At 51.4% G+C, this 15,497-nt stretch overlaps 1 protein-coding gene across 3 annotated transcripts in view; it reads right to left on the reverse strand.

Moving 5' to 3' along the window:
• Positions 1-15,497, reverse strand: part of ZZEF1 (zinc finger ZZ-type and EF-hand domain containing 1) — a 3,309,810-nt gene that overhangs the window by 1,439,160 nt on the left and 1,855,153 nt on the right. For all 3 annotated transcript variants that reach the window (XM_069614719.1, XM_069614718.1, XM_069614717.1), the window contains exon 32: positions 1,120-1,281. In XM_069614719.1, coding sequence (XP_069470820.1) covers positions 1,120-1,281 — 162 coding nt within the window. The remainder of the gene's footprint in view (positions 1-1,119; positions 1,282-15,497) is intronic.

The raw sequence follows: 15,497 nt of genomic DNA on the forward strand, positions 1-15,497 counted from the left end.
TTATAATGTGGGAGTTAGGAGTCACTGTGCCGAGTTGGAGATTAGTGCTTGGCAGCGCAGTTAGGAGTTGAAGATGGAAGGAAGTAGAGCAGAAGAGGTGGGAAGGAGAGAAAATAAGCAAAGGAGGTCAGAAGAAGTAAAGGAGGCAGAAATAGGAGTCCAAGAGCTGGAGTAGGTAGACGTACAAATGAGAAAACGGAAGGAGGTGGTAGAAGAAGAGACTGGTGTGAAGCAGACAGGCAAGATCAAAGTCAGAATGAGACAAGGGGAAGAAAGGAGTAGAGGAACAAAAAGTGAAACATAATATCAGAGGAGGTAGAAAAGTAGAGAACAAGGAAAAGTAAGAAGAGTGTGGTAAAGCCATGAGGAGGTGGAGGAGAGAGTGAGTGAGGTAGAGCAAAAATTTGCTTTAGCATAGAAAGTGCAAAAACCAAGAGAAATGAAAGGGGAGAATGACCAGCAGAACATGTAAACATGCAGAGAAAAACATGAGGGCACCCCTAGAAAATGGATCTTGGGGGAATAGTCATACAGTGGTGGAAATACCTTGCCTTAGCTCTGAGAGGCTGGAAAAGACAAAAAGTTAAACCTACCGTTTTCTGCCAAAAAGGATGCAGGTGGAGCCTGGTAAAATCTTGAAAAAGTTGGATGTCTGACCCCACCCTTATGACCCAAGGAACTAGTAGTGGGGGTGCCAGGTAAACCCCAAGACCAGAAAGAGCCATGCAACAGCCTGACGAGTACAGGATCAGCACAAAAAGACCCAAAACAAAGACAAGAAAGAGCTGTGTGACACACACACACACCCGCCCCCCTTTCTCCCCGCCCCTAGGAAATGTTAAAATCTAATCCCTTATTTTGTGATACAGAATAAAGTAAGCAGTGAGCCTACCATTAGCTTTAAGATGTCTTTGCTCTAAAGTGCAGCCTGTAAACTGTATAAATAATACTAGCTTAGATGATCTTCATCCCTGTGTGTAAGTTGTTTATTATAACACTTTTCCTAATGCACAATGGAAATACATAAATAAAATGGAGTGTGAGAAAATGGAACATATATTACTGATGCATAGCAATGACATGTACATTCAGGAAAATGCTAATTCTTAATCTACTCACCTAATTACATTATCATGACTACTTATGTTTTCTTGTGACATAGTTAAAAGAAGATCAGGTAAATCGATGTCAACGAAAAAGGCTAGATCCTTGGGTTCCCAACTCATATCCAGAAAGTGGAGCAGAGAGGTCTGCACACAGGACAAGGCAGGGAGCAAAGACCTATGAAATATGTGAAAGATTTATTTTTAAAATTGTTAAATTTGCATCTGCATTTCAAGACAAAGCCTTCAAGTGAAGTGTCAGGACAAAAAAAGCAACAGTGAAGATGATCACAAGAGTTTAAACCACTAGCACAGCAATAAACACCCACTGGTCCCAAAACAGGGTTGAACTGGAATATATTCCATCAACATCTTTTAATATTCCATTTTGCATTTGTCTTTTTAATATTAAGTGGGTAGAAGATACTGCACAGTAATAGGAATGATGAATTTCTGTCTTGCACATTTTCACCAAGTATATTCATATGTCCATTCACAATTGCAGTGAAGCAGATTCTCATAGAAGAGCTTTCACAAATGAACACAAGTTTGTCTAGTTTGCCTAGAGGATCTTTAATTGTACAATTAAAAATAAAGAAGTTGGAATTAATGTCAATCAGGAAGTTGAACGAGACTGTGTCTGACTTTGAAGGAGGAGCATTATCAGATTCAAAATTCTCAGCTCTTGTGGGAAACATTTGTTATACTGATAAGTATGCAATATGGAAAAAATGATTTACCTGTAACTTCAGTTCTCATGCGTTGGCATGTTACATAGATATACATTTCTGCTTTTCTACCTGTCTGGTGAGTACCATCCTCTTGTGAGCCTTGTTCAGGTTACATGCATATGTGAATTCAAAAAAAGTTTAATTATTTCGATTTCTGCAGATTACCTGGCGTGTGGAGCTTCAGGCCCGTTTCCTCTTCCTGATCCCACCTCTCACTCCTCCCCGTGCCCTGATTGGGACTTGACCCGAAGCATTCACACAGCAAGGGTGTAATCAACCGGGCTGCTTTCGTCGCAGCATCTCACTGCTGTTTTTCCATCTGCCTGGTGAGTGCCACCCTCTTGTGACCCTCGCTCACGTTACTTGCTTATGTGAATTTTAAAAAGTGTAATTATTTGGATTTCTGCTGCTCTGCGGCATGTAGAGCTTCAGGCCCTGTTCCCTCTTCCTGATCCCTGCTTCCCGCTCCTCCCCGTGCCCGGATTGGGACTTCTGCCCCACTTAAGGCAGGAAAACAGGACAGGCCACTGCCCATACAGTCCCTGTGGCTAAGGGTCACAAGGCTAAGGGCAGCTACTGCAGATGCAACTCCAGATCGGGTTTGCCTGTGCTCGCCGGTGGGGCATGCAGCGCAGCTGTCAACGAGTAGCGACTGATGAGATAAGCAGGGTGCAGAGAGCGGGAACAGCCATTACTGCTCTCTATTAAACTGCCCCACCGGTCTTGTTACTCCGATCAGCAAAAAAATTGTAGTCTGTTGCACATCACCCACAGTGCTATCCATTTCTGGCAGTTATGGCTATAGCCAGGAATCCCGAATCTTGGTGTTTTTGCAGTGCTGTTGTGTTTGAAGTTCAGGCTTTTTCCCCTGGTTGCTGCTAAGCCACCTGGTGTGTTCGTCGCGCATTGTGCTGATTTGCCCTCCCTCTCTTTTCTCCCCATTCCATCTCTCTGCTCTTTCCCTCCATGGTGCTTTACACCTCCCCTATCTTCTCCAACTGCTACTCTATCACCTATCCTATCTCCTTTCTCTCTTTCAAAGCCTGGAAGGGAAAAGTTTAAGATCTCCTGGTCTCCAATCCAGGACTGCCCATCGCTGACACCTATGTTAACGCTTCTTCCAGGAAGACTGTCAATGGCATCATCTTTGTCGTTCCCTCCCCGGACCTTTGGAATCCCCATATGGTCTCATTGCTCTCCCCTTTCTCTTTAGCGCCCATTAATGATGGAACCCGATGGGAAGTTCTCTTGGCATATTTCACATCCTCTAGGGGCATCATTAATGTTTACCAAAATGGCACTGTCACAGTCCAAGGCTCTCAGTCTTACCTCCTCCTCCTTGATAGGCATCTTCTGTCTCTCATCAACTTCCTCCCTTCTCCTTCAACTCCTCCTTCTGTCACCCCTCTGTCCCCGCTACCACCACTGACAGGCGTACCACTTTCCTGTACCCCTCCCCGGAAGATCTTCAAAAGGTGGCAATCAGCTCCACTTAGCTACCGCCAACTCTCACTCTGCCATTAAACACTCCTCTGACATCTGCCTCCTCCTTGAAGACTTCGACCTTGACGTCCTCACCCTCACCGAGACGTGGTACACGGCCGGCTGTCCCTAGGTTTGACACACTCCTCCCGGAGGGCTACAAGATCCTCTCTAAGCCCAGGCCTAGCTGGTCGGGGGGCTGAGTGGCCCTGATCTTCCTTGAATGGGTCCCTACTACCATCATACCCACTTGGTCCTACTCTTCCTACAAATACCTCATCTGCAGGCGTGGTGTCTCTCCAATCCTCTCGCTTACTCTTGGCACCATCTACAGGCCCCCTGGTTCAGTCTCCCTCTTTCTCTCAGAGTGGTCTGACCTCACCTCTTCTCTCCTGGCCTCACTTTCAAGCTTCCCTTCCTCAGGGACTTCAATAGTCATCTTGACTCCCCTGATGCAGTCTCTGGGCTCTTCCGCAGCCTCAGTAATTCTCTTTCCCTCACCATTCTTCCCTCGGGTCCGATGCACTCAGCCGGACATACCATGGATGCTCTCATTTCAGCAGACATCCCCATCCCCAACCCTCGCACTACACATCTCTCCCGGTCTGATCATGCTCTCCAGTCCTCTCACCTGGATCTCTTGGGTCTCTGGCTAAGCCTCCGCCCGCTCTGCCAGTCTCCTTCTCTATTCGACCGATGAAATGAGTGTCCGTTGCTGCTTTTGTTGCCACTTTCATTCCCACTCCTACTTCGGCCACTGACTCTCTCACTGTCACAGTACTTGCGAACCTTTATCTCTCCATCTCCATCACTCTGGACATCCTTGCCATGGTCATGAGGACCTGCATGAAGCCTGCCTCCAAGCGCAACACCTGGCATGATTCCAAACTAGCCTCTCTGAAACACAAGTGCAGAGCTGCTGAGCTGAATTGGCAGGCTTCGAGCACATCCTCTGACAGATTGGCCTACCGCCTGCTCCAAAGGCGATACAGACTCTCCATACAATAGAAGAAGGTGGCCTATATCCAAGCCCGCAACTTTGGGGTCACCAACAGCATGGCTGAACTGTTCAAAATCTGCAAGGAAGTTGCCAATCCTACTGCAGTCTCCACTTCTCCTCTGCATTACACTGGCCTCTCACTTCATAACTAAAACTTAGGACATCCTGTCCTCACTCTCCTCCACACCCCTGCCTTCTCCCTCATGAGCTCTCAGGTCTCCCTTGACCCCCCCGTCCCCTTTCCCCGCCAATATCACTGGATGAGGTCTCTAGACAAGTCCTCTCTATGAAAGTCTCTTCCAAACAGGTGATCCCCTGCTCCTTCAGAACTATCAAGGACAACATTGCCTCCCTTGCTCCAGCGCCATGGCTGATTTCTGCAATCACTCCTTTGCCACTGGCTCCTTCCCGCCACTCCTCATCTAAAGCGATCTCTGCTTTAATGCGAGTAAGACTGAGATCATCCTCATTGGGACCCCAGCTCCCTCCTTCCCTCCCTCCTACTCTCTGGCCACCTCCCCCTCTTGTGAGGCAACAAACCTTGGTGTCATCTTTGATTACGCTCTCTCCTTCTCTCCTCACATTGCAGACCTTGCCAAGAAGGCCCACTTGCAGCTGCTCACCTTCCCCCAGAAAATAAATGTCTCCAGAGCTTTGGTCCTCTCTAGGATGGACTAATGTAGCAGTCCCAACCTCAATCTGCCTAAATCCTCCATTCTCCACCTTCAACTAATCCAGAATAGGACTGCAAGACTTATCCTTGGTCTGAGGCCCATGGACTGAATCTCTCCAGCCCTTACATCTCTCCACTGGCTCCCGGTTGCTGCGAGGATCAAGTTCAAGACCCTCTGCATCATCCACAAGGCTTTCTAGGTCCTGGGACCCCTCTACATCCAACTATCTCTCCCTAAATACCCCCCTGCTAGAGCCCCTCAGTCTTCTAACTCCAACTCTCAGCAGATCAGTTGCTTTTCCAAGCAAGCATAGAGTAGGGGGCTGGGGGTAGATCTCCATCTTCCGCAGGTGCCTCCCTTTGGAATGGCCTCCTGCCCCTCTTAGACTTAAGCCGGATCTCCTTAAGTTCCGGAAGCTTCTCAAGACCCTCCTTTTCTCTCCCTCATTGCTTCTCCCTCTCCCCTGCGAATATCCCCCTCTGCCTTTTTGACCGGCTGCCTGGTTCCTTCTGATTCATACAGGGCACAAAGCCCTCATCGACCAGTCTACTCCTGCACTTAGTATCCCCTGCCCCCCCCACCCCTAACCTGCACTAGCACTAGCCTGGCTGGGCCTCCACCCCTTGAGCCAATCCAGCTCTGATCCTCGCACTTAGCATGTGAACCTTCTTTTCCCTGCACTCCTCTGGCACTTGTCCACCTGACCTCCCCTTAGCACTCTCCTAACCCATGGACCCTTTCCCCCATATGCCCCAACCCCCAGCAATTGCACACTCTCCACTCTGACCTGCACTTCCTTTCCCCACTTAGCTTTAGGACATTCTGCAATAACCCGCACTTCCACCCTCCCCTCTTCCTCGCACTTGTTATTCCAAATGAGAAAAGTCCTAGTAGGACCGTTTGTGCCATGAAACACAATTTGCTGTAAAGGCGCATTATAAATACCCAATAAATAAACTTAAAAAATACATATACATGCTTTGACTATTCCCCAATGTCAGGCTGAAAATTAAAGTTTACAGTTCTACAACAGTAGTAAAAAAATAAAAGAAAAAGAGCAGCCTATGTGAAGAACATCATCTGATGTCTAGCCATTCAGGAAGGGAGAACATATCTTCATAATCTAGATGCACAGTGTCCAAACAAAGCAACTGCCCTCAGTAAGGGGAGGAGACGTGCAGGTCGCATGTGAATCTATAAAAGATATCAACAATGGAGAAATTAGAGTTAATCACCGTAATGACTAGAGTACTCGTAGTCCATAGTCCCCATTGCTCCATCCTTGTGAGTGTCCCCAACATGGGGACAGTACCGGAATCTTTGCCAGCAAAAAATTGAGCTTCCCTTTAAATTTAGTATCGCGCACAGGGCGAGGTCTCCGGCGTGGGAACGCACCTCTTAGGCACCACCCTCCGTCACCTCACCTCAGTCCCCTTTGAACACATTGGATGCTTAGATACCTGGCTATGATTAAAACATATTAGCCCTTGAAATACTAGCAGGGGAAGGTGGGTGGGATGCATGACGGAAAGGGGACGAGTACTCTAGTCACTATGGTGAGTGACTTTAATTATTCATATGTCCCGTCCACTTTTCTCCATCCTTGTGGGCGACTCAAATGAACAAGAGAACAAGACCATACGGTGGAGCTGTGAAAACCTGCCTCATATCTAGGAGGAAGTAAAAAGATTCTTCAGAACAGCCTGACGGAACTCAGCATAGCACCTGTAGCTGGTATCCAGGAAATAGTGCTTGCAAAAGGCAGATGGAGTGCCTTGCTGACGACATCCCAAGCATGTCTCTGAAAAACGACGGCCGTGGCCTTAGCTCAGACTGCATGGCCGTGAACTGGTTTGCCCTTGGCCGCATACGCCTCTGAAATGGCCTGAACCATCCAACGGGCGATGGAAGCCTGAGCACCCGGGGGAGGAGCCCCCAAAAGTGACAAACAAAGCCTCAGACTTCCTGAAGGATTTTGTTAGAGAGAGGTAACCCTGAGGACCCTCTTGAGGTCCAAGGAATGTAGGGTCATTTCTGCCTCTGACTGTGGGTTCGGGAAGAACACCTGCAGGCAGATGAGCTGATTATGATTAAATGGAGAGACCACCTTGGGCAAGAAGTTTGGCTGAGTGCGCAAGATGACCATGTCATTGTGAAACATGGTGAAGGGCTCACACAAAGACAACACCTGCAACTCACTAAAACTGCGCGTAGAGGAGAGAGCCACCTCTCTTTAGTTTTAGCAAGCGGAAGTCCACGTTAGCCATCGGCTGGAAAAGTCTGTGCTGCAACGCTGCTAGAACCACACTGAGGTTCCAGACCATGTGCAGCCTATGCACCGGAGGAAAAACCCTAAATAACCCCTTGAGGTTGGCCTTAACCACTGGGTTTGCCGCCGAAAACACATGCTCAGAGGAATTCTTGTGAGCCCCAATGGCTGCCAAATAAGTGCAGAAAGTATCTACCTGAACTGCAAAATGAGCCAGGTATACTGAAAAAGCCAGTACATCATCCAAAGGACAGGACAGGTGACAGGATAGAGCCTCTTGTCACAAGCTCAATGGCAGAACCTAGTCCATTTGCTCTTATACTGGGACCGAGTACTGGGCCTCCTGGCCTGTTGAATGATGACCCAGTTGTCATCCGAAAATTGAGGATGCTGAATCCTCAGCTGGTCAGGAACCAGAACGCCAGCGTCAGCTTGTCCGGGTCTGGATGTTACACTGGCCAGCCCTGCTGCGTTAGGAAGCCCTGCTGGTGATCGGAAAGGTGGATGGGACCCTGGGAGCACAACTGCAGCAGATCCGAAAACCAGGGTGATGCTGGAAATGCATCGGAGGGACGGGGCCTCTGTATCCTTGTCCTTTACTGCCTTTTATTGTGTGTTCTGTTGTGTTTTACGCGCAGGAGTTCATGTGGGATTCCTGGAGGTGCAGCTCTCTCTATTGGTTTGGTGTACAGACCCATGGGCGGGGGTACAACCCTGTGCCCCTAGCGTATGTTTTTGGGCACCTTTGTGTGGCCCACAGAGCAGAGTATGGGCTGGTGGCAGCTCCATGCTGAATTTGACAGGTGCTCCGAGTATCCTCCATTTTGGGATACCCAGGCCCTGCCATTGGAATCAGTAGATTCTTGATGGAAACAAGATGGCCCTGTAGCCTCTTGCCTTCCATCGACTGTTACCTTGGTTTTCCCGAACTCCCAGGAGGCCCTGACTCTGTCCCCTCCCCCTGACTGGCTGTTGGGTGGAAGTTCCATATATGGTAGTGTGGGGAAGTGCTGACCAGACTGGCTGGAGCCTCCCCAATGACCATATGTTGTGGGTACGCCTGTGGGTGGGACCTGGGTGAATGGAGTGTGTGACGAATACGCATTCTGTGTTGTGGATGTCTAGTATCTGGTGTTTGACACAATGACAGCCAACCCTGCCCGAAACTGGTATGAATGCAGTGTGGAATGGCGTGGTACTTGCCCTAATCCACATTCTGTGTTGTGAGTGTCTGGATGGAGAAGAATGGCCTGAATGCACTCTGCGCCTGATTGGCTGACTGACTGCCTGAATGCCCTTCTGAGTGATTGGTTGCCTGAGTGTGACCCAGCAGAATGAATGGGAGATCAACAGTATATCTGGGGGCCTCTCACTGCTAGAAATAGTTCAGAAGCTGGAGTTGAAACTGACATTGAAACTGAAGCTTAACCTTGAAGCCCTGCTGGAAGAGAAGGATTGCTGCTGCTCTACTTCATCGATCTGAAAGCTGCTGTCTCTTCAAGAACTGATCCAGAGAGGACCTGGTTAGGCGCCCTCTTCCTGAGCTACGAGGGACCATTGTGCACGGCTAACCTTCGCCAAAGCGCCCTGGAAGTCAGCCTACGAAAGACTGTCAACCGGGAAACAGGGGACCGCCGACGAGAAACGAAGAGAAACTTCGGACAGCCATCCACCGTCGTCGACCAGGGTTCCCAGGTTTGCTATAACTGCTGGAGGCCCGTCAAAGTTCGTTGCCCAGGACCAGGGACTGCTTGACGCTGTGCCGTCGACGACCAGAGCCGCAACGCTCCATTGATTAATACATTTGATTGCCGGACACGCTCGTCCGCATCGCCGACCGCCCTATCCCGTCGGAGAAGGCCAGGCCGGCGACGCGCCGAGGAGCATCCGCCGGTGGGTTTCCGGCCACCCTAAGACCGTAGCGACGCAAGATGACTCGACGCCCTTTCTCGGCCACAGTTCTTCACAAACTCTTTGCGGTCCTGAACTATCGTCACTAAGGTGCCCCGCACGCCTCTTCCCTGCAGGATGTCCACGACCGACCGTCGACGAGCACCGCCAGGACCAGAGCTGCCACCTCACCACCGTTGTTCAACCTTTTCTTCGTACGTGGCTCCTGCTATAAAGGGAGCTGTTCAAGAAGGATCCGTTGACGACCCATTGTCGAACACTGCTATTCCAGGTACATTGGGGTGGTAAAAACATTGTAGAAGGAAAAAAGAATAATTGAACAATATATGATATGAGATGATATGATCGTTTATTTATATAGCGCCTATACACAATGTGCTTCAAAGCGCTTCAAGGCAAGGGAGGGAACAAGGGAAAATGCAACCACATTCTTACAGGCCATGAACAGTAAGGATGTGAAATTAACTATCGTACTCGGCCTGGTGACATTTCAGATAGTGCAAGAGCTAAGACATAGATAAGAAAGGGAGGGGGAGAGTGGGAAGGAAATGGAAACAGACAGGCGACTACCGTAAGAGGCCTGACGACATTTCTGGTAGAGCCGGAGAAAAACAAAAGGTGAGGGAGAGGGGTGCAGAAAGGGAGGGGAGGAACAAAACAAGTGACTATCATACTAGGCCTGACGACATTTCAGATAGTGTTGGAGGGGTGGTGGGGAGGAAAAAAAACAGTAATGGGAGGGTGGAGGAAACAGATGAGGTTGCTATCATATTAGGTCCAGGGAAAATTCTGATAGAGTAAGTGCATAGAAGAAAGTAAGGGGAGAAGATAAGAAAAGGGAGAAGGGAGAGGAGGAGAGAAAAAAGAGTAAGCAGTCAAAAAGAGTGGAGAAGCAAGAGTGGAGAGCGAATACAATTGCAGATGTCATTAGTAACACATAATGTTGCAAGCCAGGATACAAGATGAAGATGGGAACAGCATGATTCAGGGCCACCATGAGTACAAGATGCAAAGGAAGTCCATGGACTGGGCTTGTAGTATGTCTTTACTTTACAGGTTGCCCAGGCGGGGAGTCTCCACACACAGCTGTTTTTAGCAGAAGGTGTCAGTATTCTGTCAATTGTTCTAACCAACTGCTTTCCTCCTAGGTCTATTGTTGGTTACCTTTATTAATTGATTTGTGTGACATTTGACCAGAGTACAGTTGATGCACTTTAATGAAATCTGATAATAATTGTGGTACCACTTAGAACTTTATACATTTGCCATTGTAGATTAAATGAGCACAAAATGAGTTATTGTGATTGTGTATATAACCTTGAACCTTAATTATATAAAGACTGTTTTAACTAATACAGTGTGCAGACATTCCTTTGTGTGTGCTTGGGGACTACACTGTACTTAAGAACCAGCCTGCATCACCCCCTGAGAAGCTAGGCCTTGATTACTTGACTAAGTTACCAATAATAGATAATCTTGTCTGGGGTCCTCTGTGCCTCTCCTGCCATATAGAGAGCAGGAGTACAGACACCCCCCTCCAGTCTTTACACAGGGTCTCGAAGGCCAGTGGGGGGTAATCACGATGAGGCTGCAGCCCACCGAAATCCGGAACTTGCAGAGTGTCTGCTGGAGCAGAGGGGTGGTCTGGAATGCATAACACCTACGGCCATGCCAACAAATCTGGAAGACAACTCGCAGCGACCCCCAACTCCATCCTGTCCATGAAGCAAACTGGGGGCCCTTGGAATTCTGGGGATATGCAAACAAATCCAGGTCAGCGAACCCTCAATGCTGGAACTGGGGCAACAAGGAGGCGGTGTGCAACTCCAACTCTTAGGTGTTGAACCCCAAGTGGCTCAGCTGATCTGCTTCTGCATTGCTGTCCCCTGGAAGGTGGATTGCGGAATTCCAGAGCTCCTCCGTCAGGGCCCATTCGCTGATCAATACTGTCTCCAAACAGAGGAGGGGGAACAGGTGACACCCTGCTTGTTCAGGTAAAACATTGTAGTAGAGTTGTTCGTTCTGACCAGAACAGACTTGTTCCTGATGAGGGGCAGAAACATATTGAGGGCCAGGCCTAGTGCCCTTAGCTAAAGCATATTGATATGCAGGTGGGCTTCCGCTCTGGAACATGCACCATAAATCACTTAGCCCTACAGAGTAGCCCCCCAGCCCGAAAAAGAGGAGTCCGTCACCACCATGGAAGGCTCCGATCAGGTGAAGGGGCTCCCATGGAAACATTGCCATCCATCAGCCACCAGTGAAGATCAGGCAGGAGGATCGCAATTGGCCACTGAGTGGAGCTAGAGGCGCCTTATCTTGAGGCAAGCATGATGCACAGTGAGCATGCAGGAGGCCATCAGGCCAAGAAGGTGCTGGTACCATCATGCCGAGGTGGTCGAGTTGGCCAGAAGGAACAAGTTACTTACCTGTAACTGTTGTTCTCCAGCATGGGTCTGGCATGGATTCACATGCTCATGAATATTCCCCGTCGTCAGGCTGGGAATCCTCGGTAAAGAAAAAACCAGTATCAGTTTCGTTTCTGATCTGTCTTTCGTAGTAACAACCAATCACTGGTCTCTGCGTCATACTGACCACAGCCAATGACTGCCCTCTACCTAAGCACCGCCTCTGGCAGCCATCTTCAGATTTGGAAGCACGTGAAGTGGCAGTATGACCAAGTGAAGAGCCGCAGAGGGGTAGGCGGGAGGGTTCGCATGTGAATCCATGCCAGACCCATGCTGGAGAACAACAGTTACAGGTAAGTAACTTGTTCCTTCTCCAGCATGGGGTCTGGCATGGATTCACATGCTCATGAATAAAGAATACATAGCAGTACACACATGCACAACCACGGGAGGTGGCAAAGGCTCAACATTAAGCATTGCAACAAACTCAACATTAAGCATCTTACCTCCTCACCAGGCTCACCTCAGGCGAACAGGTTGCGCAGCACTGCTTGGCCGACCCTGGACTCCTCCCTGGAATCCCGAACGACGCAGTAGAACTTCGTGAAGGTGTGCGTCGACCTCCACGTAGGAGCCCTGCATATGTCCAGCAGGGGCACACCAGAAAGGAACGCCGTGGTAGCTGCGATCGCTCTGGTGGAATGGGCTCTCGGACGGCCGGGCAGCGGTCGGTTTGCCAACCGATGACAGTACATGATACAGCCGGAGAGCCATCTGGAAATGGAAGCCTTCGAGAGAGCCTTCCCCTGATTGACAGGTCCAAAGTTCACAAAGAGTTGTGACGTCTTCCGAAAACACTTTGTGCGGTCCACGTAGAACTTCAGCGCTCTAGCCACATCCAGCGAGTGCAAAGTCCTCTCAGCCGGCGACGAAGGCGACGGGAAGAATACAGGCAACACCAAGGGTTCGTTGAGATGGAAGTCCGACGGTACCTTGGGCATGAAGGAGGGGTGCGTCCTGAGCACCACCCTCGTGTCGTGAAAAGTCAAGTACGGGGCCTTGCAGGAAAGGGCCTGGATCTCTCCCACCCGACGTGCGGAGGTGATGGCCACAAGAAACGCTGTCTTCCACGACAGAAACTTCAACGGGGCCGAGTGCAGAGGCTCGAACGGAGGTCCCATGAGCTTGGTCAGCACCACGTTGAGCTCCCACGCCGGGGCCGGAGCCTTCACCGGCGGGAACGATCTGAACAGTCCCTTCATGAACTCTTTCACCAGACGATGAGACCACAAGGACGTCCGTCCCGTGGTCCTGGTGTATCGGGAGATCGCAGCCAGATGAATCTTGATGGACGCGTGTGCCAGTCCAGCTTTGGCCAGCGTCAGCAGGTACGGCAGAACTTGGGGAGCCGTAATCCGTAGAGGGTTAATCTTCTGTGCGTGGCACCAGACAGAGAACCTCTTCCATTTGTGTCCGTAGCATTTAAGAGTCGAGGACGCCCTGGCCTTTGCAAGAACCTCTCTGCAGTCGGCCGGTATGTCGTATCCTCCAAACTCTAGCGCTGCAGGAGCCAGGCCTGCAAGTTCAGCGATTTCGGGTCGTGGTGGAGGATGGCGCCTCCTTCCCTGGAGAGCAGATCCGCGTCCACCGGCAGCTTGATTGGCGGGGACGCTGACAAGTCCAGAAGGTCCGGGAACCATATCTGCCTCGGCCACGCAGGTGCGACGAGGATCATCCTGCACCGTGACCTCTTGAGCTGGTTGACGAGCCGGATTAGCAGTGGCAAAGGAGGGAACGCGTAGAGGAACAGGCCCTCCCAGGGGAACGAGAAAGCATCGCCCATGCTCCTCGCCTGGGGAAACCTGCTGGCGAACCTCCGGCACTTGGAGTTCGTCGTCGTCGCGAACAGGTCGATCTGGGGTGTGCCCCACCGTCGGAAGAGGCGATCCACTAGATCCTGCCGTAGTTCCCACTCGTGGCACGAGCGCAGCTCCCTGCTGAGTGAGTCGGCGATGGTGTTTTTTATCCCTGCCAGATGAAACGGCACCAGAAACATCCCTTGGGCGACTGCCCAATGCCACAGGTCCTGCGCCTCCTTGGACAGTGCTGGGGACCTGGTTCCGCCCTGTTTTCTGATGTAAAACATGGTGGTGGTGTTGTCGGTGAAGATCCTCACCACCTTGCCCTTGAGGGACGGAAGGAAGGACCTGAGGGCCCAAAACACTGCACGGAGCTCCAGGACGTTGATATGTAAGGATTTCTCCGTCGGGAGCCAAAGGCCCCTTGCGTGCAGATTTTCGGTGTGCGCTCCCCACCCTTCCAGGGAGGCATCCGTGGTCACTGTCTCCTGGTGGGCTGGGGTCTGGAAGTCCATGCCCGCCGTCAGATGCGCGCGGGTGTCCCACCACCGGATCGCTCGTCGGAAACTCTCGTCGAGTGTGATCCTTTCCTCGAAGCTGCCCGTCGTTTGGATCCAGCGCGCGTCCAGGAACTCCTGCAACGGGCGCATCCGGAGCCTGCACATGGGAATGAGGTAGATGCAGGAAGACATCATTCCGAGGAGGGACTTGATGGACCTCACCTTGGCCGCGTCGGCCACCAACATCCGTTGCACCTTGCCCAGGATGGTCCTGGTCCTCTCCTCCGACGGGGAGGCCAGAAGGGACACTGTGTTGAGCCTCGCTCCCAGAAACAGAGCGTCTTGCGCGGGTACCAGGTGGGATTTGGCGTAGTTCACGGAGAATCCCAGGTCCGTGAGAAGTTGGACGGTCCTTGCCGTGTGAACCACGGCGAGCTCCCTCGTCTTGGCTCGGATGAGCCAGTCGTCCAGGTAGGGGTAGACGTGGATCCCCTCGCGGCGCAGCTGCGCCGCCACCGGTGCGAGGCACTTGGTGAACACCCTGGGTGCCGACCGTAGACCGAAGGGGAGGGCTTTGAACTGGTAATGACGCCCTTGGACCACAAACCTGAGGAATTTTCGGTGCCCCTTTAGGATGGGAATATGGAAGTAGGCATCCTCCAAATCCAACGACGACAGGAAGTCTCCTTCCTCCAGCTGACCCAGGACGTGCTGGAGGGTGACCATCCAGAACTTTTGCGCCTTGATGAACTTGTTCAGACGTCGCAGGTCCAGGATGGGGCGCCATCCCCCCGTCTTCTTCTTCACGAGGAAGTATCTCGAGTACACTCCGGAGCCCCGAAGCCTCTTTGGGACGAGTTCGATGGCGCCCTTCCTGAGCATCGCCTTTACCTCCAGGAGAAGTTGAGGGACGTGAAGTTCTTTCCTGGCCACGGGGGGGACGCGTGGACACCTTCTTTGAAACTCGAGCGTGTGGCCCCGGGCCAAGGCGTCCAGCACCCAACGGTCGGTGGAGATGGACTCCCACACGCTGACGAAGCTCGCCAGCCGGCCTCCCACCGTGGTGCTTCGGTGGGGGCCCGACCCCACGGTCGGTTCAATCCTGCTTGGACGAGGCTTTGCCGCCTTGACCTCCTTGGCGACGACGGCGGAGTCCGCCAGACTTGCCTCGTCCTCTGTAGGCCTCCTGAGACGACGAGCGGGCCGCTTGACGGTAGGTGGAGAAACCGCCGCCGGAACCTTTGGAGGCGCCCTTGCCTCCGCTGCTCCGAAAGGGCGTCCGTCGTTGCTGCAGAACTCCCAGGGCCTGGGCCGTCTCAGTGTCCGCTTTAATGGCCTGAAGGGAATCGTCCACTGTTTTGCCAAACAGGTTGTTCCCATCGAAGGGCATGTCCAGGACTCTGGTCTGAACGTCTTGACGGAAGTCCGTAGCCTTGAGCCATCCACGCCGCCTAAGGCAAACGCCGTTGCCCAACTGGCGGAACCCAGTGTCGGCGATGTCCGTCGCAACGGTAATGGCGTGGTCCGAAGCCACCTCACCTTCCTGCAGGATCTCCAGGG

The sequence above is a fragment of the Ambystoma mexicanum genome, chromosome 9, assembly GCF_040938575.1.
Source record: "Ambystoma mexicanum isolate Mex_15411 chromosome 9, UKY_AmexF1_1, whole genome shotgun sequence".
NCBI lineage: Eukaryota > Metazoa > Chordata > Amphibia > Caudata > Ambystomatidae > Ambystoma > Ambystoma mexicanum.